Raw genomic sequence first — 23,180 nt, 5'->3', positions numbered from 1 at the left:
TTCAATGTTTTTTTTTCATTTTTTTTTCTGTGGTGGACATCTTTTAACCTCCCACCGTCCGTCCCATCTTTGGCTCAAGGTGCGGAGTTGTATTGATTTGTTCACGGATGCTGAGTTCTGTTATATTTCAATATGAATTGTGAATCATCTCTTATGAATCATTTTCCTTCTCTGAATTCAGCTCATCTACTGCAGTCCGACTGGGATTATATTATACCTTATATCATATGCTTTGTTCCATTGTGCCCCTTTTTTCCCCCCACCACTCCAAAGAAAAGTCTGAGTCATTTGCGGCCAATGTTTGACTTGATAAATGAACGTCCCTGTCTAGGTGCCAGACGGTTACAGGTGATGTTGTGGGACTGACCTTAACTGTCGCCATGCATACAGCTCATTCTTGCAAATCATATTATATTTCTATGTGGCCCTCCAGCAAGCATGCACACACACACACACACACACACACACACACACACACACACACACACACACACACACACACACACACACACACACACACACACACACACACACACACACACACACACACCAGTCCACACCTTTAAAGGAATATTACAGGTTAAACAACTTACTAGTTCGGCCATTTATTCACTCTCATGTTGTTCCAAAACTATGACTTCTGTTAATTTCTTCAGAGCACAAAAGAAGATATTTTGAAGATGGTTTTTGTCCATAGAGTGAAAGTCAGTGGAATCCAAATAACATTATTCACTGTATATAAAATACAAAACAAAATAATAATAGGTTTGTCATGCATGTTTGCAATGACTTGAGGGCGAGTAAATTTTGACAGAATAATTTTAACTTGTCTTTAAATAAAGGAAAGCATGTACAGTAATGCATGTCCAATGGAAGTTTATAGGGAAAATGCAGTTTTCATATAATTATGCCTTTTTGAGGTCAAGTAAACAAAGTTAGGCAGGGGTTTTCAAATGTTTTTATTGCCAAGGACCTCACAATACATGTTCCTTGTGAGAGACCCTTGTCCTAAAATGTACAGGCACTTATATATTTTCTTATGTAAACACATAATTTTAATGTGTGAGAAAAACAGTAAACATATAATTATCAAATCAAAATGTTGTAAATTTTAAGAATTTGCTAAATGCAAAATTAAATAATTTTCTTTTTCATAATAATTACATTATCAAGTGAAAAATGTGGACATCCATTGTAATTGCATTCCTTACATATTCTTGACTATACTGTATTTGTTTTGATTTTATAAACTGAGACACAATTGATAGCATGCCACTTAATTTTTTTTTTTTTTTTAATTTCTCTGGCTGTTCCTCATTAGGCTGTAACTTTTGGCTTGGGTCTTGGGATTGAGAGGAGGGGAGTTAATGTGTTTTGCTCATTATGGAAAGACAGTCAGATCCTGACTGATTCCCACATCACAGCTAGACATCCACTTAACCAGCATGACAAAGGCCTGACATAGATTTTTATTTGCCTTTTTTTAATTTTATTTCATGTTCAATAACTGTGGAAGGGTGGCAGGGTTATGGAGCCACTGTTAAAAAAAAAAAAATGTTTGTGTGAGTGTGAACTGTTCAATGAGTGCATGCGTGAAGGGGTGATGTGCAACTGCAAATTAAGCTACAGCTAGTTTTTTAGACTAAAAAAATAATGATTTCTTGAGCAGACCTAATTATGTGGAGGTCATTTTTATATAGTCTTTTGCTACTGTTATTGTGAAATACAGAGCTATTGAATGGCAGTCATGTGCTGACTGTTGATTAAAGAGTGCCTTGCTCAGAATGTTATTAAACACATTTCACATAAGACGAAAAAAAAAAACACTGAAATAGACTAAATATTTTAAAAATACAACCCTCTACGCACACCTTGGCAATAAAATCACCATTTGCTAGTAAAATCTTTACACACACACACACACACACACACACACACACACACACACACACACACACACACACACACACACATATATATGATGCCACCAAATCAGCTTATCTTTGTAAAATGGCACAGCTTCTTAAATCTTAGCTTCTTAATCAGTCAATCAAGCATTATATTATGATATTATGATAATTAAGCTCCATTTAATGTTAGAACTATAGTAATTAGAACTAAAACTTGTTAACCATTTATGAATGCATATTTGTTCTTTTAACTGAACTTAGGACTAGTATGTTGCTTAAGATATTGTTGGTCATTCAGGGTTTCTGTAAAAAAAAAAATAGATAATAGTAATTATTATTAAAATATATTACTACTACTAATTCTACGACTATACTAACAATAAACAACTCACTAAGGATTAATGAGCTGCTGGGTTCATGAATATTAATCACGTTGTCAGCGTTCTTTCACACTGATTTGCTGAAATCAAAACAGGCACGGTAAGGGATGAGCACCAGCCAATGAGATTGCGCTTGCACATTAGCTCAGCCCACTACAGGAGAAACCGGCATCAGTGTTGCCATGTCTGCGATTTTCACGCGGAATTGGGCTACTTCAACACTGTTGCCGTGGGTTGTTTTTCATGTCCGCGGGTTTAAGTGACCCCAATAACGTGGTATTTAGCCCCTAAAAAGACTAATTTTATCAGAGGAAACCCTTCGAAACGCGACTGGGCTAGTTTTGGGCTTGTTTTGAGTAGCAATTGGGCGGTTTTGTTGTGAAAACCTGGCAACCCTGACCAGCAAATCTTCGGCTTGTTCTTAAAAACGGAATAATTCTAAATGAACTCCATTATTTTGACAGGAAAATACAATAGAGAATATGGTTTACATGTAACACGTCGAGTCAGCATGGCAAGTAAGACTCTCGCTCTCTCTCTTTGCAATTGTGAGAAACACAGCACTATCAGCAAAGCGACGGCGAGTCACGCGCCTTCACACTAGAGTTTACGGTGCGCTTGCACATCCATTGAGAACTAAAACAGCACATATCGCTTGACAGAGAGCGCTCAGTGTTCAGCGAGTGAAAATATATCTGTGTTAAACTTATAATTAGTCTCAAACACACACACTGGCAAGTAAAATCTAAGAATTGATTAGCCAATGGCTAACGATAGACATTATTTGATTGACCAGAGTAAGATTTAGTCGAATATGCAAGTGAATTACTCGCAATGTAGAGGGTTGAAATAAAAAAAGTAATTTTTTGGCACTTTATTTTTACATTATACATTTGTGACTATTTCTCATAATTCTTATTTTATTTCTCGTACTTGCAAATTTACCTGACCATTTACATTTTTTGCTTTAGAATTATGATATCATTATCTTCATTTGTGACTTTTTTCTTATAATTCTTGCTTTCCCCCCACAGTTTATTTATCTATATTTATCTTAATTGTAGATTCATGTGTTTACTACAAAAGTAAAGGCTTTTGTAGTCTTTGGAATTTAATTATCATCAAAGCTCAGCTGTGCCATTTTTCAACATCACCTTTCTCCAGGGACTTTGCGTAATCAGCCACTTTGATAATTCCTGCTGTATTTAAACCTCATCCCTATTATATAGTACCAAAACACAATGAGACCCCCCCTGGATCATTTCCTGATTCTATAGGGTAAAGTAGATTGCCTTTAATTGGTGGATTGAGTATGTTTACATTAAATCATTTATTGGAGCTTTTTATCCAGTGTGACAAATAAGTAACTCAGAGGTCCAGTGCATATCACAAAAAATGGAAATGAAGCTAGTGATAGCTCTCAATATGTGTTTGTAATTTGTGTCATAGGATTTACTTACAGTGTCTATGTCAAAGAGCAGTCTCCTCCCTTTACATCAGCGCAAGCTCGTCTCTACAGTTGCTAAGAAAAATTATCTTGATCTTGCATGAGCTCTTAGCTGTCATGGAATGATACATTATTATTACTTTTATTATTGGTATGCCCATAAAATCTGATACACACTGGGGTTGTCATTGTGTTATTATCAGGGCACCAATGTATTTCGCGTGGACCAGATGTGTTACCTCCCACAAGGACATGTTAGAACAGACGACCTTTGATCAGCTATTTGGTGTAGACTACATCAGACCGATGGATCAATAGCTGCTCTCTTCTGCTAAATCTCATTTGTCTGTGGGGATTGTACACATTCACTAGCTGGTGAACATTCAGAATACTATTATGTGTTTTTTGTGGATGTTTTGTGAGAGAGCAGGCAAAGCGGCTTATTAAAGAAACTGTTTTGGATAACAAAAAGCAGGATCTCTAATAAGAGAGAGGGTGTAAAACTATATTTAGTTTTGGTGCCATTTTTTTTTACTAAAATTTTTAATAGTAAAACTACATTTTAAAAAAGTTTTTGATTTTTCAATAAATTTAAGAAAGAGTATTAAAACAAACTTTCATATTAATATGAAAACAATTGACACGACATTATGCCATGTATCAATAATTTATGACATTATAAAATAGTCATAATTTAATTACAAAGGTTTACAATAAATAAAAGGCTAGTTTTCAGCAGATTACCTAGAAAAGATATATTCTCAGCTTTTAAACTACTGTTTAAAATGTTTGGGCTCAGTAAGATAAAATAAATAAACTTAATAATTTTATAAAAAAAAAAAACTAACTACCTTTCTAATCTTTTTGTATTCTATCTATTTTCTTTTCACTTATTATACAATTATAAAAAAGACCTCTAACATTAGCTTGCTCTATTCTTTTTCTATTCTATCTGTTTTCTTTTTATTTATTATATTATTTAAAAGCCCTTGCTACGTATACTGTGTTTAGGCTAACTGAGACTTGTTATAGCAATTATATACCATTGCTCTTTTGTTGTTTTTGATTGCTTCCATTGTCCTCATTTGTAAGTCGCTTTGGATAAAAGCGTCTGCTAAATGACTAAATGTAAATGTAAATGTAAATGTAATAATTTTATTCAGCAAAGATGCATTAAATGCAACGATCCCTTAAATGTTAAGACATTTATAATGTTATTCTAATATTTATATTTAAAATAAACGCTATAATTAAGCAGCACAACTGTTTTCAACATAATAAGAAAAATTTATTGAGCAACAAATCATCATATTAGAATGAATTCTGAAGGATCATGTGACACTGAAGACTGGAGTAATGATGCTGAAAAATCAGCTTTGCCATCACAGGAATGAATGAATGAATAGAAAACTGTTATTTTAAATTGTAATATTTCACAGAATTAATGCTTTTACTGTATTTTGGGCAAACAAAATTCAGTTTGTTGAGCGTAGGCATGAAACATCTTTCAAAAACAAGAGGTTTGATTTGGTCAGGTTTGCATGTGGTTACCATGGTCTTAAAACTTTCCATTTGTGAAAAATCTGTCAACTCTCCTGATCACGAATAAACACATTCACTATTTGCTATACACACCAGGCCTATACACACTCTCTTTTTTTAATGGCTTTTTGCCATCAGGACAGAGGAGAACCAACAGAGAAAGAGAGAGAGAGAGAGAGAGAGAGAGAGAGAGAGGGAAAACCAAACTAGTTCTGTCTCTTACCTCAAGAATGAGAACAGACTAATATTTAGACAGTGTTCAGTAGAAGCTATCCTTCTTGACAGCTCTCAGTTGTTGGACCCACTGTAACACTTTGGTAAGTTACTTTAATTGAATGTGCGCTTTAAGATTGATCCATCCACTCTCTTATATCACTCTCCGGCTTATTTAGATCCTTACTGGCAGAAATCATTAGTTGATCTGATGCAGTCATTCATTTAGTTGAGTAAACTAAATGTGCCAGAATGCTAAAACTACAGAAACAGGAATGTTCTGCACAGATGCTTTTGTACAGTACAGCGCTAATACTACACCCAAAAACAGGACACAGAAAAAGGTGGTGGACAGATGGCTTCCTTGATTGCGTTTTCTTTGATCTATTACAACATCGCAGGATTCATTAGGGTATTTAATCATCTGATGGTGGGTTGGTGCAATCCGTCCTGATTGAGTAATGCTAGCAGAAATATTGCAGCTAGATTCTCCCCAGTGGCTGAACCTGGGCATTTATTCCAAGGAGGTCAAGCCCACAGGACACACAGGTTTATATTATGGCAGTCTAAGTGAGATGAAGGTTCAAAAGGCCTTGTCTTCAAGCCATATTGCCAATTCGGTCATTGAAAGATTAATAATTCATGAGTAAAAACTTACAGGGGACATTTTCGCTGCTGCTGCGAACTGTCGAAGCCCATCATAGAGACCTCCCACCAAACACACATGGATTCACACTTTCTCTTTTACTCCAGCTCTGCTTGGCAGCTTTCTGCATGAGGAAGTGTTAAATTGCCTGTGTTAGAATTTTTTGTCGACCTGCTCAGAGCAGGCATAGTAGATGGAGACGGTCATAAATAGCGGGGTTCTAGGAATAGCAGTCTGAAGTTTATAGCATTTGACCTTTACTGATGCATTATGGGTAAACAGTGAGTATGTGCTTGCAGGCATCTAGAGTGCAGACGCCCCACTGGAGGCCGGCGTTAGCAGGAAGATTATTTGTGTGTGCCGTGCGTATATATGTGTGTTTGATCGTGTTGACGCAGTATGGATGCACCTGTGGAGTGATGTGGCCATAAACCATCAACGTGAGCCTTTAGGGAGCTTCGCAGGCTGTTACCTAACAACGGTGGTCTCCCACTGCATCATGACTTTCACCTTTATCTATTGAAAGGATGAAAGAGAAAGTGAGAAGAGGGAGAGAGTGGGCAGAGAGAACGTGTTGAGAATCGGTAAACTGGGGAATCCCAGATCTGTTGGCGTCTGTCGCTCACACTCAGACTTCCATCTGATCGCTCTAGAGCTGCTGTAAACTTGAGAGCTGCTTTCAGCTAAACCACACCCCTCCATTCAGCCCTCTTAAACCACAACCACTACACCAACCAGATTTGTTGTACACCCACAAGTCTTCGCTAGGATGTTACAAGTAGGGATTGGAATCATAAGGAATTTTATGATTTTGCTTCTTATTTCTTTCAACGATTCCGGTTACTTATCAGTTTCATTAACAATTCTTTTAGTACTTTTAAGAAATCATTTTTAAAAACAAAAATGCAACTCCACTGTGGAATTATTATAATGATAAATAAATTTAAAACAGTTGTGCTTACACAATTTTTTTTTAGGTAAAGCTTTATTTTATGGTGCCCTTGTTACGCGGTACATATACTTACTATTATAATAATAAACTATGCATAATTACATGCAAGTAACCCTAAACCAAACCCTAATCCTCAGGGGCACATTAATGCACGGGCTTTAAGGGGCTGAAGCCCAGGGGCCTACACTTGGGAGGGGCCTACTGGCTGCTGGGAAATTATATTTTTCGAATAATTATTTGTATTTATGGGAGTTTGCAGCAGTGACAACAGCATTCTGTAAACAAACTTACACACTCATTTTCAGCAACTGCTTGTAGGCTATTTGTAGCGAATGGTTCAGTTTAGGTTTCCCCCACACAGTTTGTATAGTTGGTATGTTCCACCGATATACTGTGAGCGGAATGCACAATGCGCTAGTAATGAGCGCTATTCTGTGTGCGTGTCTCTATATTAATGTGCTAGAGTGCTGCATCCCAGCCTGAGCCCGACCGGCCCGATTTTTTACGCCCCCTCGGGCCGGGCTTCGGGACAATTTTCACGTCATAGTTCAGACGCAAGCTGGGCCTCGGACCTGTTTAAGGCTTCTCATGATTTGTATATTTTAGACATCCATCAATTAGTGATGAAAAAATTGCCACGCTGATGGAAACCACATGAGACCGTGCTACCGAGGCTGTCAAGAGCGGCTCTACGGTGTTTAGTGTTTAGTGTCAGCGCAGCTGAAGAGTTCTGCGTTCGATTGCAAGCACTAGCCAAGCTTGCCGCAAAGCATCAGCAAAAGTAATTACCATAAATGTGTCAGGAGGAAACAGAAAGGAGATATTTGAATTATTTGCTAATAAATAGTGTTTTCTTAGTCGGTGTCGCAAGGATGAAGTTGCCGATCCTGACTCGCCATCTCCTCATTAGACGCACCTTTAGAGAGAAGTGCATCTTTACGGATTATGATTATAATGAAAGAGTTTTTGTTTCTGATTTGTTTTATTTTGTTAAGTAGTAATTTAAAGCTTTCTATAGATATATTTATCATGTCTGTGAGGCATGTATTCCCTGAGTTTCGATTCAGTTTTGTGAAGCGCTCCTCTGCAAGATGAGACGGCAGAAAGCGCATCATGTTTGTTTGTTTTATAAAAGCACAATGTTTTGTTGATATTGTGAGTGCACACAAATACAAGTAGACCCTTTACGGTTACGAATGATGTATTACTCTTACCTTTATGAGCAAAAATAATGGCGTATCCACTGAAAAAAAATACAAGTGATCGTGCTGGCACCTCCATGTCCTGCAAAGCATGCTTTAGCTTGCACTCTCTGCACAAACTATTGGATATAGCGAATATTTATCTAGGTTTAACGTTGTAACATTGTTATACGCTTGAACTGTTTTATATCTATAGATTTTATTTTAGGCAAGTCGTGATGATTTGAGCTCACTGTCTGCCGCTGGCCATTTGGTTGTTACTTTGCTACATTGCTAAGGTGTTCCGGGTCTATGACTGACCACAGCAAATGGATGCTACTTTGCTTTTTTTTTGGCTCTCATTTGCAGACATTTCTCTATTTTCTTCTTTACCACTTGCTCCGTTCTACTGTCAATTCTACAATCCCCTGCACAAGCCTGCTGCCCATGAAGAATGAATTGGAAACACCCGCTCATCTCTGTTACTACACAACAGTGGACACACACGGTTAGGGGTTTGTTCAAATCCCTAACCCCAAATATGAGCAATAAAAATAGTGATACTGAAAAAGATCATGCCACCATTGTACCATCCCACTTTTAAATGTATGTGATAAAGATGCTTCCTTTGTCTTACCCTTCCTGGAGCGGTGCCTTATGTGAACTATCAGGTAATAAGGTGTTTTATTGATTTTTGTAATATTTTAATTTGTGTGATTTGTGTGGTAAGATGAGTAAGCACTGAATGTCAGCTGATGGGTTTGAGTTGTAAATCACAGCCTGGTGGGCATCATGTACTTGTGGCTAAAGAAGAATGCCAATGGATCTTTACTCAAGATAGATGAGTGGAAGCAATCTCATTTAAGCCTGTCAATAAGACTTGCTTTTGCTGGAATTGACCACATGTCAAAGAGACCTGGACAGAGGAGGCGGGGAAAGAAAGGGAGAGGACAAAACACGCCTTTTTCCCTCTCTAGCTTGAGGCTATAAATAGCCTAGCTAGTGCTAAAAGGTCACATACCTGGTGTAGTAGACAACACGAGCGCTGCTACATTTGTCTTTCTTTGTTTCTTTCTTTCTCTCTTTATGCTGTCTCCTGTGAAATAGATGTGTCCTGTCATGCTCCATTACCACTCTTTCTCCATCCTGAAAGATGTCCTCCAATCTCTAAACTGAACTTTTAAGATGTCTACTCTTATCATTATATTAACCCTGTAGCTTGTAGCTCTTCAGGATAGAGAACCATAGATCCTCAGAGTCAAGATAGTTTAGCTCCGTTCCAAAAGCTGCCTTCCAAGAAACCTCCTAAAAGACTGATTCAGAATGCTCTACATAGGTAGGAAATTTGCACACCACACAAACAACTGTTTGCATGGAAGATGCGACTCTCAACTGATTTAAACAGTTGCGCAGCTGTGACACATTTAATCTTTGAATGTAGTCTTTTGAAGGATGCAGCATTTCAATTGGGACACGGCTTAATAGTCATTACAATCCCAGGCTTTTATATTAGTTAAACTTTTAAATCACTTTAAAAATGTAGTTTTCTGTTTTGTTCTCTATTATGTAATATTTGACTTAATGGAACCTAAATTAGTTGAACTGTGTTAATAGTAAAATATTTAAATAATTTTACTTACATTACTTACATTTGTATACATTGATTGGCTATTTTATTTTTAATTAAGTAACCGTTAGCATTGTTATGAAGCTTTTGTATGGGTATATGTTCTTAGCCTATTTTTTATTAATCAATAATTCACTTTCTTGTCATTTAAATCCCGTTAGGAGATGAAGTGGGCCGTGATTCCCAAGGTTTCTGAAGGAACAGACCAAAAATATAAATAAAAAAACAGTTTGAATGCGTGTACACATGAATGAGATTTGAAACCTGCAGTAAAGAAGAAAGCTTTTTCAACAAATGACTGTGATTTTCATTTTAAACTCCAAAAGAATCTTTAATCACCAAAAGCAGTCAAAAGTGCTCTGTATGACTAGGTGACCTTGTCAATATTGGGGAGATCAGGGGACATCATGCGTGAGAGGAAGATGAATTCATAAACCTATTAACTACATGATTAGAAAGCAGATTAAACATGCATCGGCTATAGTTGGATCAATTAAAAACGCTAATGTGTTTAATGAATGACAAGGTTAACAGATAGTTCTCTTTAAATTCCCAACTTGCAGTGGGTGGGTTCAAGCTGTCATTCTCACCTTCATATCAAATAAAGTATGTATGTAGTCATTTGAGCTATGACACACACATACACACACATGCATGCACTTGCACTCATTTCGGATCGCGTTTGGCTTTAAGCTGTAATCCATGGTTCAGAGCAGTGAGCACCTACGGAGAGCCGTCTGTATTATGTAACTTTTGGAAGTGAAATAATAGACTCCCTAATGACTTGCACCAAAAGATTGCTGATGATGTCATAGCATGGTGAGGAAAGGACAATAGATCAATCTGCATTTCACTGCACGCAGCTCTGTCGGCCAGGACACAGCGCCGTTACCTAATGGTTCTGAATGTGAGAAATGGCAGCTGGAAGCATGTCATCTAGCTCGGTACCAGATGTTTCCTGTTCCTGAAAGTGCCACGGTGTGTTGCATTTGATGGCATTTAATATGCATGAATACCTTACGTCTCTTTTGTTTGTTTGCAGTGAGCATGTGTGTTTAAACTGTGGGTAAATGTCTTTCACAGGTCAGTGCTGTGTTTTACATGCTGTGATTAAATCAGTGAGGAACTGTTTGCAGTCTCTGCGGTGATCTTTTCCCCCCTCCCACTTAAATCTTGAAGTAGCCCCATCTTACCACTTGAGGGCATCTTTGCTGTCTTAAATGTTTACATAAAGGCCAGGCAGGATTTTTTTCATTTGCCTTTGTTGTTCATTAGTATGCTCATTTTCAAGCAAATAATGTAATTGCAACACATCGGTTAGATCAATACCTGAGACTTTGAAACTGCTGAGGTACAGAAAGAGCATTTCTAAATAAGTTGACAAACTGCAAAAACTATGATGGCTATCATGGAGTCTATGTTAACCGGCTAAAATTGTGTTTGGGATATTATGGTGACTGTTGTCACTTGTATTGTATTCATGATTTAGCTAAAAGGCTGAAAGAGTCATTACAGTGTGACATAACGGATAATGGCTGTCATAAGGGATTGTTTAGCCACATTTTGCAGTTTGTGTCTGATTTGTCACTGATATCACTGAGCTGGTATCTGCTGCGCTCTTGACCTCCCTCTTGTGGTTTTATAACAGCATAGCATAAAACAAATATTCATCATCACCAAAAACAAACATTTTCAAGAATTTACTGTTCACATCTGAGTGCTGTTACCTTAAAATCTATAGCATTTTTTTTTTTCTGTTTCAAAATGTTCCATCAAGGAATTTTCAACTAAATGTGTTTTCTAATATCATACCTTTTCTGTATTGCTTTACAGATGTTAGTAACTGCTATTCCTATATGAAACTCAACAAGTGGATTTAAGCACTTTTTAATGTAGTTGATCTAACTGTTAGAACTATAGATCATTATAGACCCTTTATATAATTTGTATCATTGCTCATGAATTGGTATTGTGTCTGCTGTCTAAGGTTCCTTTAATTTAATTTTTTAGAGTGTGTGTATTCCAATGTTATGGCATATAGATTTAAAGTCATTCTGCAACACACTTCAAGGGACAGTTCATACAAAAATTAATTATTTGCTTATTGTCATGTTTACCCAAACCTACGTATATGACCTACCTTTTATGGAACATAAAATTTGAAGATTTTGGCTTCACTTGCAATGGTCTTCTGTATGATTTCAGAAGACTTGGAATATAGTGCAGAAGTCATATGGATCACTTTTATGGTGCTTTTGTATCATTTTAAGCTGGAAAAGTGCATTTGGTAACAATGCCTTTATGTGTAATGTATTATAAAGTGTTATAAAAGGGGCTAATGCATTATAATTATTCATAATATACTTTGTAATAGATTATATCTTGTTGTAAATAATTATATCCAAATTTAAAATACATAGTGTAACAATGAATTGTTAAGTGTTATAATGTATTAACTGAGGTTTCAGTTATTCAGGAGATTGTACAAGGCGTGATTAATGTATTAAAATAACTTTTATAATGCATTATACATAAAGGCTTTAAGTAAAGTGTTACCGTGGATTCCATTCATCATATATGGAAAGAGCACATAGCACAAGCGCAGTTCACAGAATTTCTCCTTTTGTATTCTATAGAAGAAGGAAAGTATGGATTTAAAATAACATAAAGGTGAGTAAATGATGACCATTTTAATTTTTGGGTGAGCTATCATTTTAATATACAGTACATACCCTGTTGCAATGTCTCTGCCCTAACAAGCCCATTGCTGATTCAAAGAAAAAAAAGTGTTGAGAGGTTTTAGCTTTACTTATTTTATGCAATGTCAAATAGTTTACTGAACTGTATTGTAATTGTTTGAATTTTTGTTTTCCTAGCCATGGGTATCAAATAAACAATCCTTTCACAGCTATTCTCTCTTTCTCTCTGAGGATTGAGGGATATGTATCCGAGAGCTGCTTCAGATAACCAGGGTTGCACTGTGTCTGTTTCGGGAATGACATTTAAATGTGTGTTTTCCTTCGAGGGAGAATCTGTTTGCTGTAAATATGTCAGAGAGAGTTTATCACGGGTGCATAATGGCTGGTTTGTGTTTGCTCTGGTTGTACACACACTGTAAACAAGCAGTGTGTTGAGCAGAGTGTGGCGGGGTTATCGTACGCTTTCTGGAGATACTAACAGTGGAAGTGATGATGGTGTATGTATCTTAGTTCACACCTGTGCTAAGATCACTAACAGTATTACGTGCACTTCTGCCTGCTGTAGGCCAGACACTAGACAGCTAATCTGTTTTCCTGGCTGATGAGAAGGGTCCAGGGCTGGTCTTTGTCTCTGTGTTCTCTGCAGCTGACCTTGCCTTGGCTTTTAGCAGCTGGTCAGCACATTTTCAAGGCTCTGCAGGACTTAAGGTTCCTCTCCAGGGAGGCAAAAGCACTGAATCTCCTTACTTTTTTTGAGGTCAAGATAAATAAGTGTTTTGGATAAATGGTGTAAAGTGAATACCGGTACTATAGGATTCTGAAACATTATCATGGGTACTGCGGAGCAGGATTGAGGAAGTGTCAGTGATCTATGTGTGACGTAGTCTTTCTGTCTTATGCCACTGACTTGCTAATGTTAAATCACTTATATTCGTTCATTCATTCATTCATTCATAAATAAAGAAATAAAAGGGGTTCAATCAGGGGTCCCTGAAGGTTCTGCAGGGGCCTGTGGAAAAGAGATATAAAACAGAACTTTCGGAAACATTTGACAAAAAGTAGTTGATGCATTATTATATCTCACACTGTGCAATATATATTTTTACAGAATTTATATTTGTTAATGTTAAGTAATAAAAATTTAATTGTTCACAAACAATTGTTAGCAAATGTTGATATTAACATCAATTAAGAGTAATAAATGCTGTAGAAGTATTGTTCATTGTTCGTTCAGGTTAACTAATGTTAACAAATTAAACCTTTTTGTAATGTGTTACAGAATTTTCTTTTGACATTTCTAACTATTAACTATTTTTTTGTGAGATTTTGAAAGTGTTACTGATCAAATATAGCTTTTAATATTTGGGGTCCCTAGGTTTGCTGAGAGTCAGAATTGTGGTTCCTGGATTTATATACATTAAATACTGCAATTCTGTAATCATTTTTTTTTCTCACACTTATGAGGTTCCAAAACTGTATGATTTATTTTGTGGAATGCAAAAGGAGAAATGTTGTTCGCAGTTCTCTTTCTGACACAAGAACTATTGCTTTAACATTAACCTGACTCACAGCCTGCACAAGGTTTTTGTTGACGTAGCTTAAGATTTCTCATTGTTAGGCATTCCAGATCAGTTTTCAAGGAAAGTGATATGTAAGTCAGCATCAAAGATACAGTTCCTACTGATCTGTGGTTTTGCTAATTTTAAATGAGCATCACTTAGGTATAAAATTACAACACAGTGATTTAATTGAGGCAGTATTAAATTTTAAGCAGGTTCCAGGTCAGTTGAAAAGATTTCAGCACTGATAAGGCCTGTGTGTGTACGTGCTTTGAGTCACTTTTGTGCTTCTCTGCATAGCGACACACTGACAAATGGAACAAGGCCCGTTTAAGGCTATTCATGAGAAATTCATAAACCTTCCTCAGAAGAATATTGATTCGATCTGCCCCTGTCATTCAAAATGGAAATCACTATAACAAATGTACAGTATGTTGTCAGTGTGTGCGTTCATTATATATTCCATTTCAGCCAAGAGAACAAATCCTAAAATCATGTGTCATGAAGCGAACAAACTCGAGTGGGGGAAAAAAAAACAAAAAAACTCCACTATAGTAAGTTGACCAACAGGGATTTTCCATGTAACTGCTGAAACATGCAGTCCAGAGAAAAAGGTTCAGATTAGGGATGGGCATTAGACTAAGCAGCTTGCTTGGTATTAGCATTCAATGGATGTACCTAATAGAAATCCCATTTATCTCATTGTAGGGAGCAGTGATGTGTCTGTCTCCCTCCAACTTATTCTGTCGCTGTCTCTTATTCTCAAGTTTAGAGATTTGCCATTTTAAATAATGTGTGTGTGTTTTGTATGTAGGGGTTTGTGTGGGTGTCCCACAGGCTTTTGTTAGGATTTTAGGTGGGTGTGTTCTTACTTGATTTTATTTGGTTTAGGCCAGTGCAAGAAACAGGCCACAGCATGTGGTGTGTGGGAGCAAATACACTGCGGATGATATATAGTGAAGGGACGTTTCCTGTGTGCCAACTTCTCCTTCAGGGCATTGTCACTTTCTCACAGCCTTTCTGAAAGTCTGTCATCTTGTTTGAATAGCTCACATGGTACTGCAGGCTATAGGTACATTTTACCCTTGGGCTTTAGTTTGAGATGACACCATTTGGCATTTATCAGAGAGAATGATTGGGAAATACTGGTTCAACATCATAATGTCAGTCAGTGTTTCCTGAACCGCTTTTCAGTGACTGAGTCACCCCTTCACCACTGAATCTTAAGTGCAAGTACAGTGTAATAATGGTAAAACAAACATCTTTTGTGCTCAAACACAACATACTTTACAATTTGACTCTCTTTGTGACTTAAAAACATACAGCACGAGCAGTGTAGTCTAATTCACTATCAAATGACTCTTTATGATCCCTTTTTCTTTTCAGTTAAAAACATACAGCGTGACCAGTGTAAATGACTCTTATGATCTGGTTGAAATGTTGTCCAATTCACAAACAAATGATTTTTTTTAAGTAAGAAACATACAGTGCAAGCAGTAGTCCAGTTTATTCTTTTGATCTGGTTTTTAAACTGAAAACATACAGTGTAACAACTTACTATTATGTAATTTTTTAAGTCAAAAATACCTCACTTGCAGCCTGATTCATGAACAAATGACTCTTATGATCCAGTTCTTTTTGTGAATCAAAAACAAACTATGTGATCAGTGTAGGCTTACTCGTGATCAAATGTTTCATGTGAACTGGGTTTTTTAAAGAGGAGTTAAGAAACACATTATAAACCTTAATAATCATTCAGAGCTGATTAATCAACATCTGACTCACTTATTATCATTAAATTCAGTGCTGTCTGTATAATTTATTATTAATATGTATATGATTAGCAGCTCCCTGCTGCAAAAACAGCACTGTGTAGAAAACACTGTTCTCCGATAAGGTGACTGCAGTTGAACGGTTCAGTAGCATGCAGTGAATGGGCACTGGACCCTGATGTTCCCTAAAACTGAAATGAGTGCATTTTAGATAGCGTGAAGGTCTTTATAGTAGTGCTTTAACTTCAACTGAACTGAACACAATTATCATTCCAGGGGTTTCTCAAGGCTATATGGTTTTGGCCCATTTTGTGTGCTCGGAGGTCCCTTGGGTTTCCACGGGGAGATTACTTTCCAGAGTCCTTCCCTCATCTCTCTCACAGACCAGAAAAAAGAGGGCTTTCCAGGCAGAGAATCAACTCATTTAAATTCACAGTGTCTGCCCAGCCATTCTCAGATGAGCTTTTTTTTTTGCTCCACTGCTGACAAGACACTTTTGAATGTTGCATACTTAAAACCAGATCAAAGGACAGGCAGAGATGTGAGCAGAATTTTTAACTGTTGTTCAGGGAGTAGCTCTGTCTATATCCATCTCTTTGGAGCTCATCCTGGCATTTCCCATCCCCTGGTGGGAGTAATGGCGTGTGATGCATTGTGTTCTTCTCTGTCATTTAGACTAAACTCTCTCACAGTGTTATGAGAAATTCACTCTGCTAACACTGTTCAGGGGTCAGTGATGAGCCAAAACTGATGCGGTCTACATCAATGAGCACTGCTCTTTTCAGTACAATATGGAACACATGTCAGCAGTGTCTATAAACCAATGACATTTTCAGTACAAAATGCCCCCACAATTTTGGTAATGTCATAAAACCTTTTACCACTCTCAGAATTCCTCACTTCTTTCCGGTCAGTGAGAAATCACAACTGAAAATTACTTGAGGAAATCACAATGCCACTTTACACATCTGAAGGTGTCAGGGTTTTCACGTAAGACAGAATTCCCAGTGTTCGCACATACTGAGGCTGGTACCATGTGCCAGTAATAAAAAAGCTAGATTTGTACATTTTCTGAGTAAAATGTGTGGTGCTTGGCTCTGCAAAACTCTTTGGATCTTCTGGGTCATTGCCAGGGCTGTAGCAAAATCCCTAACCCTATATGAGCACCAATATTTATTAAATGAATAAATAATAATATGCGATATAAAATAATGTATTTTGATTTTATATATATATATATATATATATATATATATATATATATATATGGCCATGATAAAATGCCTGTACTTTGAAGAATATGTATGGTTGTATGAAAGCATTCTTACGCATTTTACTACATTAGGATACATTTGACATTCTCACCTCTGTAATGAGATTTGTTGTTGATATTTAAATGTCAGGCTTAATGGCAAAACCCTCAAGATCAAACAGACTTGTATTGATTTGCTAGATCCCTTTGTTCTCATCTCATTAATCTGCAATTTGATTTAACACAGGTGCTCGTCTCACATTAGTTTTTAGCTTGATTTAGAGACTTGTCACTTTTTTCATAACACAGAATAACACTGGCTTGTACATACAGGCTTTGCAAATCAGTTTTTGAATTTTAGTGAGATAATCAAGTTTGATGTATTCTTTGCAATACAGCCAGATTAGATTTATTTATTTTTAGAGCTTATTTTGCAGTGTACACCACATACAATTTTATAGACAAATATGCACAGATAAAAAAAATTGGAAACAGTACGCAGTAAATAAATGTTTAAAAATTAGTATCAAACTTTGTTAACACATGATTTCCCTTAGTTGTCTGTTTAATTTTGCAGGCCATATCCAGTTAGCATCTTGGAAAGAAAATATGAATATTTTGTGTTTTTAATGCTTTGTGTAAACATGTCTTCACTTCTGGCAGTATTATTAAATAATGACTCAAGAATAAAGATATTAAAATCATGATAACTTTGGTTTGTTAATCACATTGGAAGTGGAAGGTGAAGTTGAGAGCACTGCATTGTGGGATATAAAATCCCACACAGTGTCCTCTGCTTATGTACTGCATATTTTGCCAAATGTAGTAGGTCATTCCATGCAAACAGAACATTTTCAGACTATGCTCAGTAAACATATTGCATACAAAATAGAATGAGAAATATTGTCATTCAGGAAAAACATATGTTTTTTTTTAGACAATATTACAATAATATTACTTTAATGTTGTTTATGAGACCCAGAATTGCTGACTATAATTTTTTATTTGTCGCAGGACAAAAAAAGCTATCAGGAAAATGAGAGCATGAGATTGTCGCTCTTTTGATGTCTTATCCAGTAATTCCCTCAATATGAGAGAGAAAGTTATTCTCTGCCATTTAAGCAGAAAACTCATTTCTCATTTTCCTTTTAATCCTGTGATTTGTTCTAGTCTGCTTTATTAGCCAAAGCCATTACAGTATGGCATGGTGAGATTTCTCTGCAAAACACTACATTCACCGTCACATTCAGCGTCTTCCTCAGTGTCTTCGGCTTCTCAGAATGGTGACATTTCACCAAGCCGATTAAACCCCGATGTCAACACTAACCAAAAATCATTACTATCTCCTTTATTAAATTAAGCTCTCTCTCCCACCCCAACAGTGTGAAACAATTTGATTTAACCAAAGCGCTAAATTTCCTGTTTTCCTCTCATCTCAGTGCATATGACATTAAGTCCAATTTACAATTGCTGTCATCACGACAGCTAATAAAAGCCAAACGGCCCTAAAGCCTTCTATAGTGATACAAATGATCAACTTGTTTATTTGGTGTCTCTGTCTGCTGTGACATTTCTTGAAGTAAGATGTAGTTCTCCTTTTCTCATCGCTCCACTGGGCTTTGGTGAATTTGTAGTTCTTATTTCCTGCCAATGCTATCTCATCCATCTCTTTCCCTTTGATATGTGGACTGCTTCAGAAAACTGCATTTGTATAAAACAGAAGTTGCAGTCATCTCATGTTTTTTTTTTTTTTTTTAAAAGCTAGCCTCCATTCTCTTTGATTTTGCATGTATTGTATCATATGGCATTTACTAGGATGACCATGTTTCATTCTTCTTGTCAGCTAATGTTCATAAAAGACCAGGTGGAGGACAGCGTGGGAGGCTGGAGTTGGCTCACATTTATGTAGAAGTTAATTAGTTCTACATCAAAAATGCTTCTACTGAATTACACATCTGTTCTCGTATGATCTTTGAGTTGTGCTGTTTGCATGTGTGCCTCCACATTAAACTCTAGGTATAAACTTGAGCAAAACAGTTCATCTCAGCTCATCATCATTATAAAAAGTTCAAAGTGGAACACTGTTTTTTTAATTTGTCTCTGAAACCTCAGAGGAGATCGCCTCAGCTGGCTGAACAGCAATTGTTTGGGGCAGATCTTACTAATAATGTTATCTGTGAGTATAGACCCTATAAATGGGGCCGTGTCATTGACAGCCAGGCAGGGAAATGCGCTGTTACCTTTGCTGAAGCTGCAATGGGTTTGCTATGGAGTCTCATACGTTCAGAAGGAGAAAGCATGTAGGTATGTGCACTCATATAATCATGACAATGCAGTTGTGTGTGTGTGTGTGTGTGTGTGTGTGTGTGTGTGTGTTTAAGAAATATAGTAATCACTTGTGTGTGCAAGTTGAGTCAGAAATGAAATGCCTGTTCCCTATTTGGTCTATCTCTTTGTCATAGGTTTTGGCTGTGTAGTTGTCAGGATTATGGACCTGTTTTCCCCCCTGTTTCTGTTTCAGTGTTCCCTTATTTGGTCATCTTCCTGTCCTCATTTAGTTAATTAGTCATTCCGTGCACCTGTATTGGTATTATCCTGTGTTTATCAGTTCTTGTCTGTGCATTTCTCCTCTGTCGGGTTTATTCGTTGTGTACATGTGTTTGCTCCAGCGCCCTTTTTGTGTTGCTTTCCGGTGTTCCTTGGATTAAAGAATTTTGATTGTACTCCTCGTCTCCCTCATACTCCTTCCTACAGCGTATTGTGACAGTAGTCCATTTGCCATCTGAACGCTACCATTTATTTTGAGTAAATGCTTCTGAAGCATAAAGTTTCCTGCCATGCACTGAAGATGAAAATTGGAAAGGGAAAGGGAAAGATCCAATTTTGTATTCATTTCAGTACTGAGACTCAGCAGTTAGGGACTCAGAATACAACCACAGGCGTGTTCTTTCTGTCCTTTTTCTTTTGGTAATTTTTTGTTTTGCTTAACCTCTTGTTCTCTTTCTGTAAACAAATTCAAGTTGTCAGTCAGCAATACCCCTCTCTCTCTCTATATATATATATGTATATATATTACTGCTTGTAATTTTCTTTTGCATTTACTAGCATCTTTCATGACTTGAATTTATAAGGCATTAACAAACATTATTGCAGACTATATAGTGTTTCACGTCATAACTATGATGCACATGATTCAATAAGTCATTTTGATTCACAGGCTACATGTTTGAATATAGAATGGGAATGAAGTACAGATGTCTTGATGTTAATGGCTTATACATGAAAGCTAGTGATCTCTGTGCTATTGTAAATAAATGGAGCCATAGTTAAGCTGACAGTGTCCGCTGCTGGCGGCTGCGCAAACTGCAGTGGCTGCTTCAATGGCAATGATGCAGACAGCTTAACCTCTCATTATTTGAGCAGTCTGGTATATCAGTGCTCATATGATTTATTCAGGAATGCTAATAAGGTCATTTCTTCCATTTTAATACAAAATTTATTTTGTGAAAGTCTATGCATGCAGTGTGTATATTATTACATGTAATTGCTTGTTCCATATATTTTTGTAGTATTTCTCAATAAACTGCTCAAGCAGTGTCTGGTCTGGAAATACCACTTCAGGGTAACATCGTCAGTCTATTTGGGTGGAAGGGGTTGAAAAACAGCAGGGGGATGAAAGACTGAATATTTCATTGCAGCGACAAACAGCAGATGGCCCTCTTGAGTTTTTCTTTTTTTAATTCCTCCTCTGTGATTGTGTTTCTCTGCTGATATTAATCTAAATGAGAAAATGCTCTGTGTTATTGGGGCATGATATTAAATTGGCACCCCAGCCCTTATCGCAACACTCATTACCATATGATCAAAGAAACAGGCGATAGATAAATGTAGGCCTATAGCAAAAAACAGGCACTCATCCATACAATGCGTTACATAGGTATGTTTGTCTAAAACACTGGGGGTCTCAGTAGCACCTCAGAGGTGTGATGTAGTTCTGCTTCATTTTGCACTCGTGGGGCGTGTCGGTGGAGTTGTATGAAATTAATTTCTTAGTTTCGCATAAACACGGGTCTCATAAAGCGTGTGCTTAATTATACAAATTACACAAAATACGTATTGCCAATTTTATTATTTGGATTCAGAATGATTATAAATATTGGCATCTAAATATATTTATGATTTAATATATATTTATATTTATAAATATATTTATGAACCAGCTTCTGTAAACACTAGGCTATTAGACAAATACTAGACAGATACTATTAGATAAATCATATTTTTAAATATCTAGCCTAAATGTTGTCATCGGCACGTTTGAATCTTATCAGCACAGAAAATACAAATATATACGGACATAAGGGTGGGTTTTTCTCGTCTCTGAAACGATGGCAAAGGAGGAGTTTATCGTTTAGACTTGTTGATGATCTGTGAGGCTGTGGCGGGAAGCGCGTGGTCGTTAAGACTTGTTGATGCCGTTGATCTATGGGGCTGAGGCGGGCAGCGCGTGCGCTTCACTCGCTCCAAACGGCTGGAGACGCTAAATGAGCTCGAGTTGGAGGATGAAGGATGAAGCATTTCTTGAGTACGTTTTCTTTCCTGGCTAAGGTTAGCACTTATGCTGCACATTTGTGTACTCCCGCTTCGGGGAAAGACTTTTTTATTTGAATTTATTTATTTGTTCGTTCCTGTCACACCGGGTAGACGTCATCCTCACCGGAGCCGCTCGGTGTTGCTTACATTTCTCCATCAGAAGACATGCTGCTCTAGGAAAGGAAAAAACGCACTTCGTTATTGATAAACCACGCGACCTAGAACATGAGACTGAATGGGGAGTGATCGTCTGAGGAGATCCCTTATCAACAATAAACACCTCCGTTTAAACTTACCTCAACTCACCGTCGGTTATTCTCAAGATGAGTGGACGTTTGAACGGAACCGGCGTGGGTATCTGCTAAACTTGGTAAATATGTGAGACATATGAATATGTGTAGTCGCAGGGCTCCACCTGGGAGACGAAGGTGGTCGCGTTTCTCCGCTTGACAGCTCAGAACGAAAAGCGCTTTGTTTGCTCAGACTCCGGGACTGGACGTCGCTGCCCAGGGTGCTGAATTTCACCAGGACCGGGTCAGAGATAAACGCAGGAAAGTGACGGATCAGAGAGACTCTCAGGCGTGTCGTGAATATATTTTCTCATTCTATATTTTGGAGGAGCCGGGCAACTCATGTGATCATCATTTTTATCTTCGAAATGAAAAGCGGACAACATGTGAAATACGGACAGTTGAGTAACACTTCGCCTTTGTATTCATTATGCTAATTCAGTATCTTATTTCGCCCGTCGTGGTGTGTGGATATCTTTGATCATCATCCGTGCATTTCAGAGGGCAGAGCACAGAAACAGTCGCAAAAATGGGACAATAATTGAGACAGATCGGGCGGTTTGTTGTTGTTGTCTGTGCTTTGTGTGTAAGGAGTTCAACAGCCCTGTTTTTGAGACATGGCAGCGGCGATTGCCAGCGGTTTGATCCGCCAGAAGAGACAGGCACGGGAGCAGCATATAGACCGACCATCCACCAACAGAAGGAGAAAAAGCCCCAATAAGAATAAAGGGCTTTGCAACGGGAACCTTGTCGACATCTTCTCCAAAGTGCGAATCTTCGGCCTCAGGAAACGCAGACTACGACGACAAGGTGTGGGAAGTTCCGTACATAAGAAGTCTATGTTATGTTTAATGTCTTGAGATAATATACGCCCACATTTCATTTTCACATTCAGCTCTGACAAACAAGGGACTCACGGCTTGGAACTGTTGTTTATCTTGACGAGAATATCTGATAGGGTTTGTATAGACTTGTGTTGTGTCTTGACAGATTTCTTTGACAGTCTGTTTTTATTTCCATCAGACTGCAAATCTGTCTTTTTTTAACGCAAATTGTTAAATATGTAGTAAGAACAGTCAGTAATGAGACCACGTATTCAGATTAAATCGTCATAGTT

At 37.4% G+C, this 23,180-nt stretch overlaps 1 protein-coding gene across 4 annotated transcripts in view; it reads left to right on the top strand.

The window, feature by feature from the left end:
• Window positions 1-23,180, top strand: part of LOC109101751 (fibroblast growth factor 14-like) — a 119,502-nt gene that overhangs the window by 47,575 nt on the left and 48,747 nt on the right. Inside the window, exon 1 of one of the 4 annotated variants that reach the window (XM_042731431.1) lies at window positions 21,567-22,873. The exons of the other annotated variants lie outside the window; for them this stretch is intronic. Coding sequence (XP_042587365.1) covers window positions 22,681-22,873 — 193 coding nt within the window. The 5' untranslated portion in view covers window positions 21,567-22,680. Of the gene's footprint in view, window positions 1-21,566; window positions 22,874-23,180 lie in introns of those variants that run through there. 4 annotated transcript variants of the gene reach the window in all.

The sequence above is a fragment of the Cyprinus carpio genome, chromosome B9, assembly GCF_018340385.1.
Source record: "Cyprinus carpio isolate SPL01 chromosome B9, ASM1834038v1, whole genome shotgun sequence".
NCBI classification, from domain to species: domain Eukaryota; kingdom Metazoa; phylum Chordata; class Actinopteri; order Cypriniformes; family Cyprinidae; genus Cyprinus; species Cyprinus carpio.
Note: the sequence above shows the minus strand (reverse complement) of the source record. Positions and strands in the feature narration are given on the sequence as shown.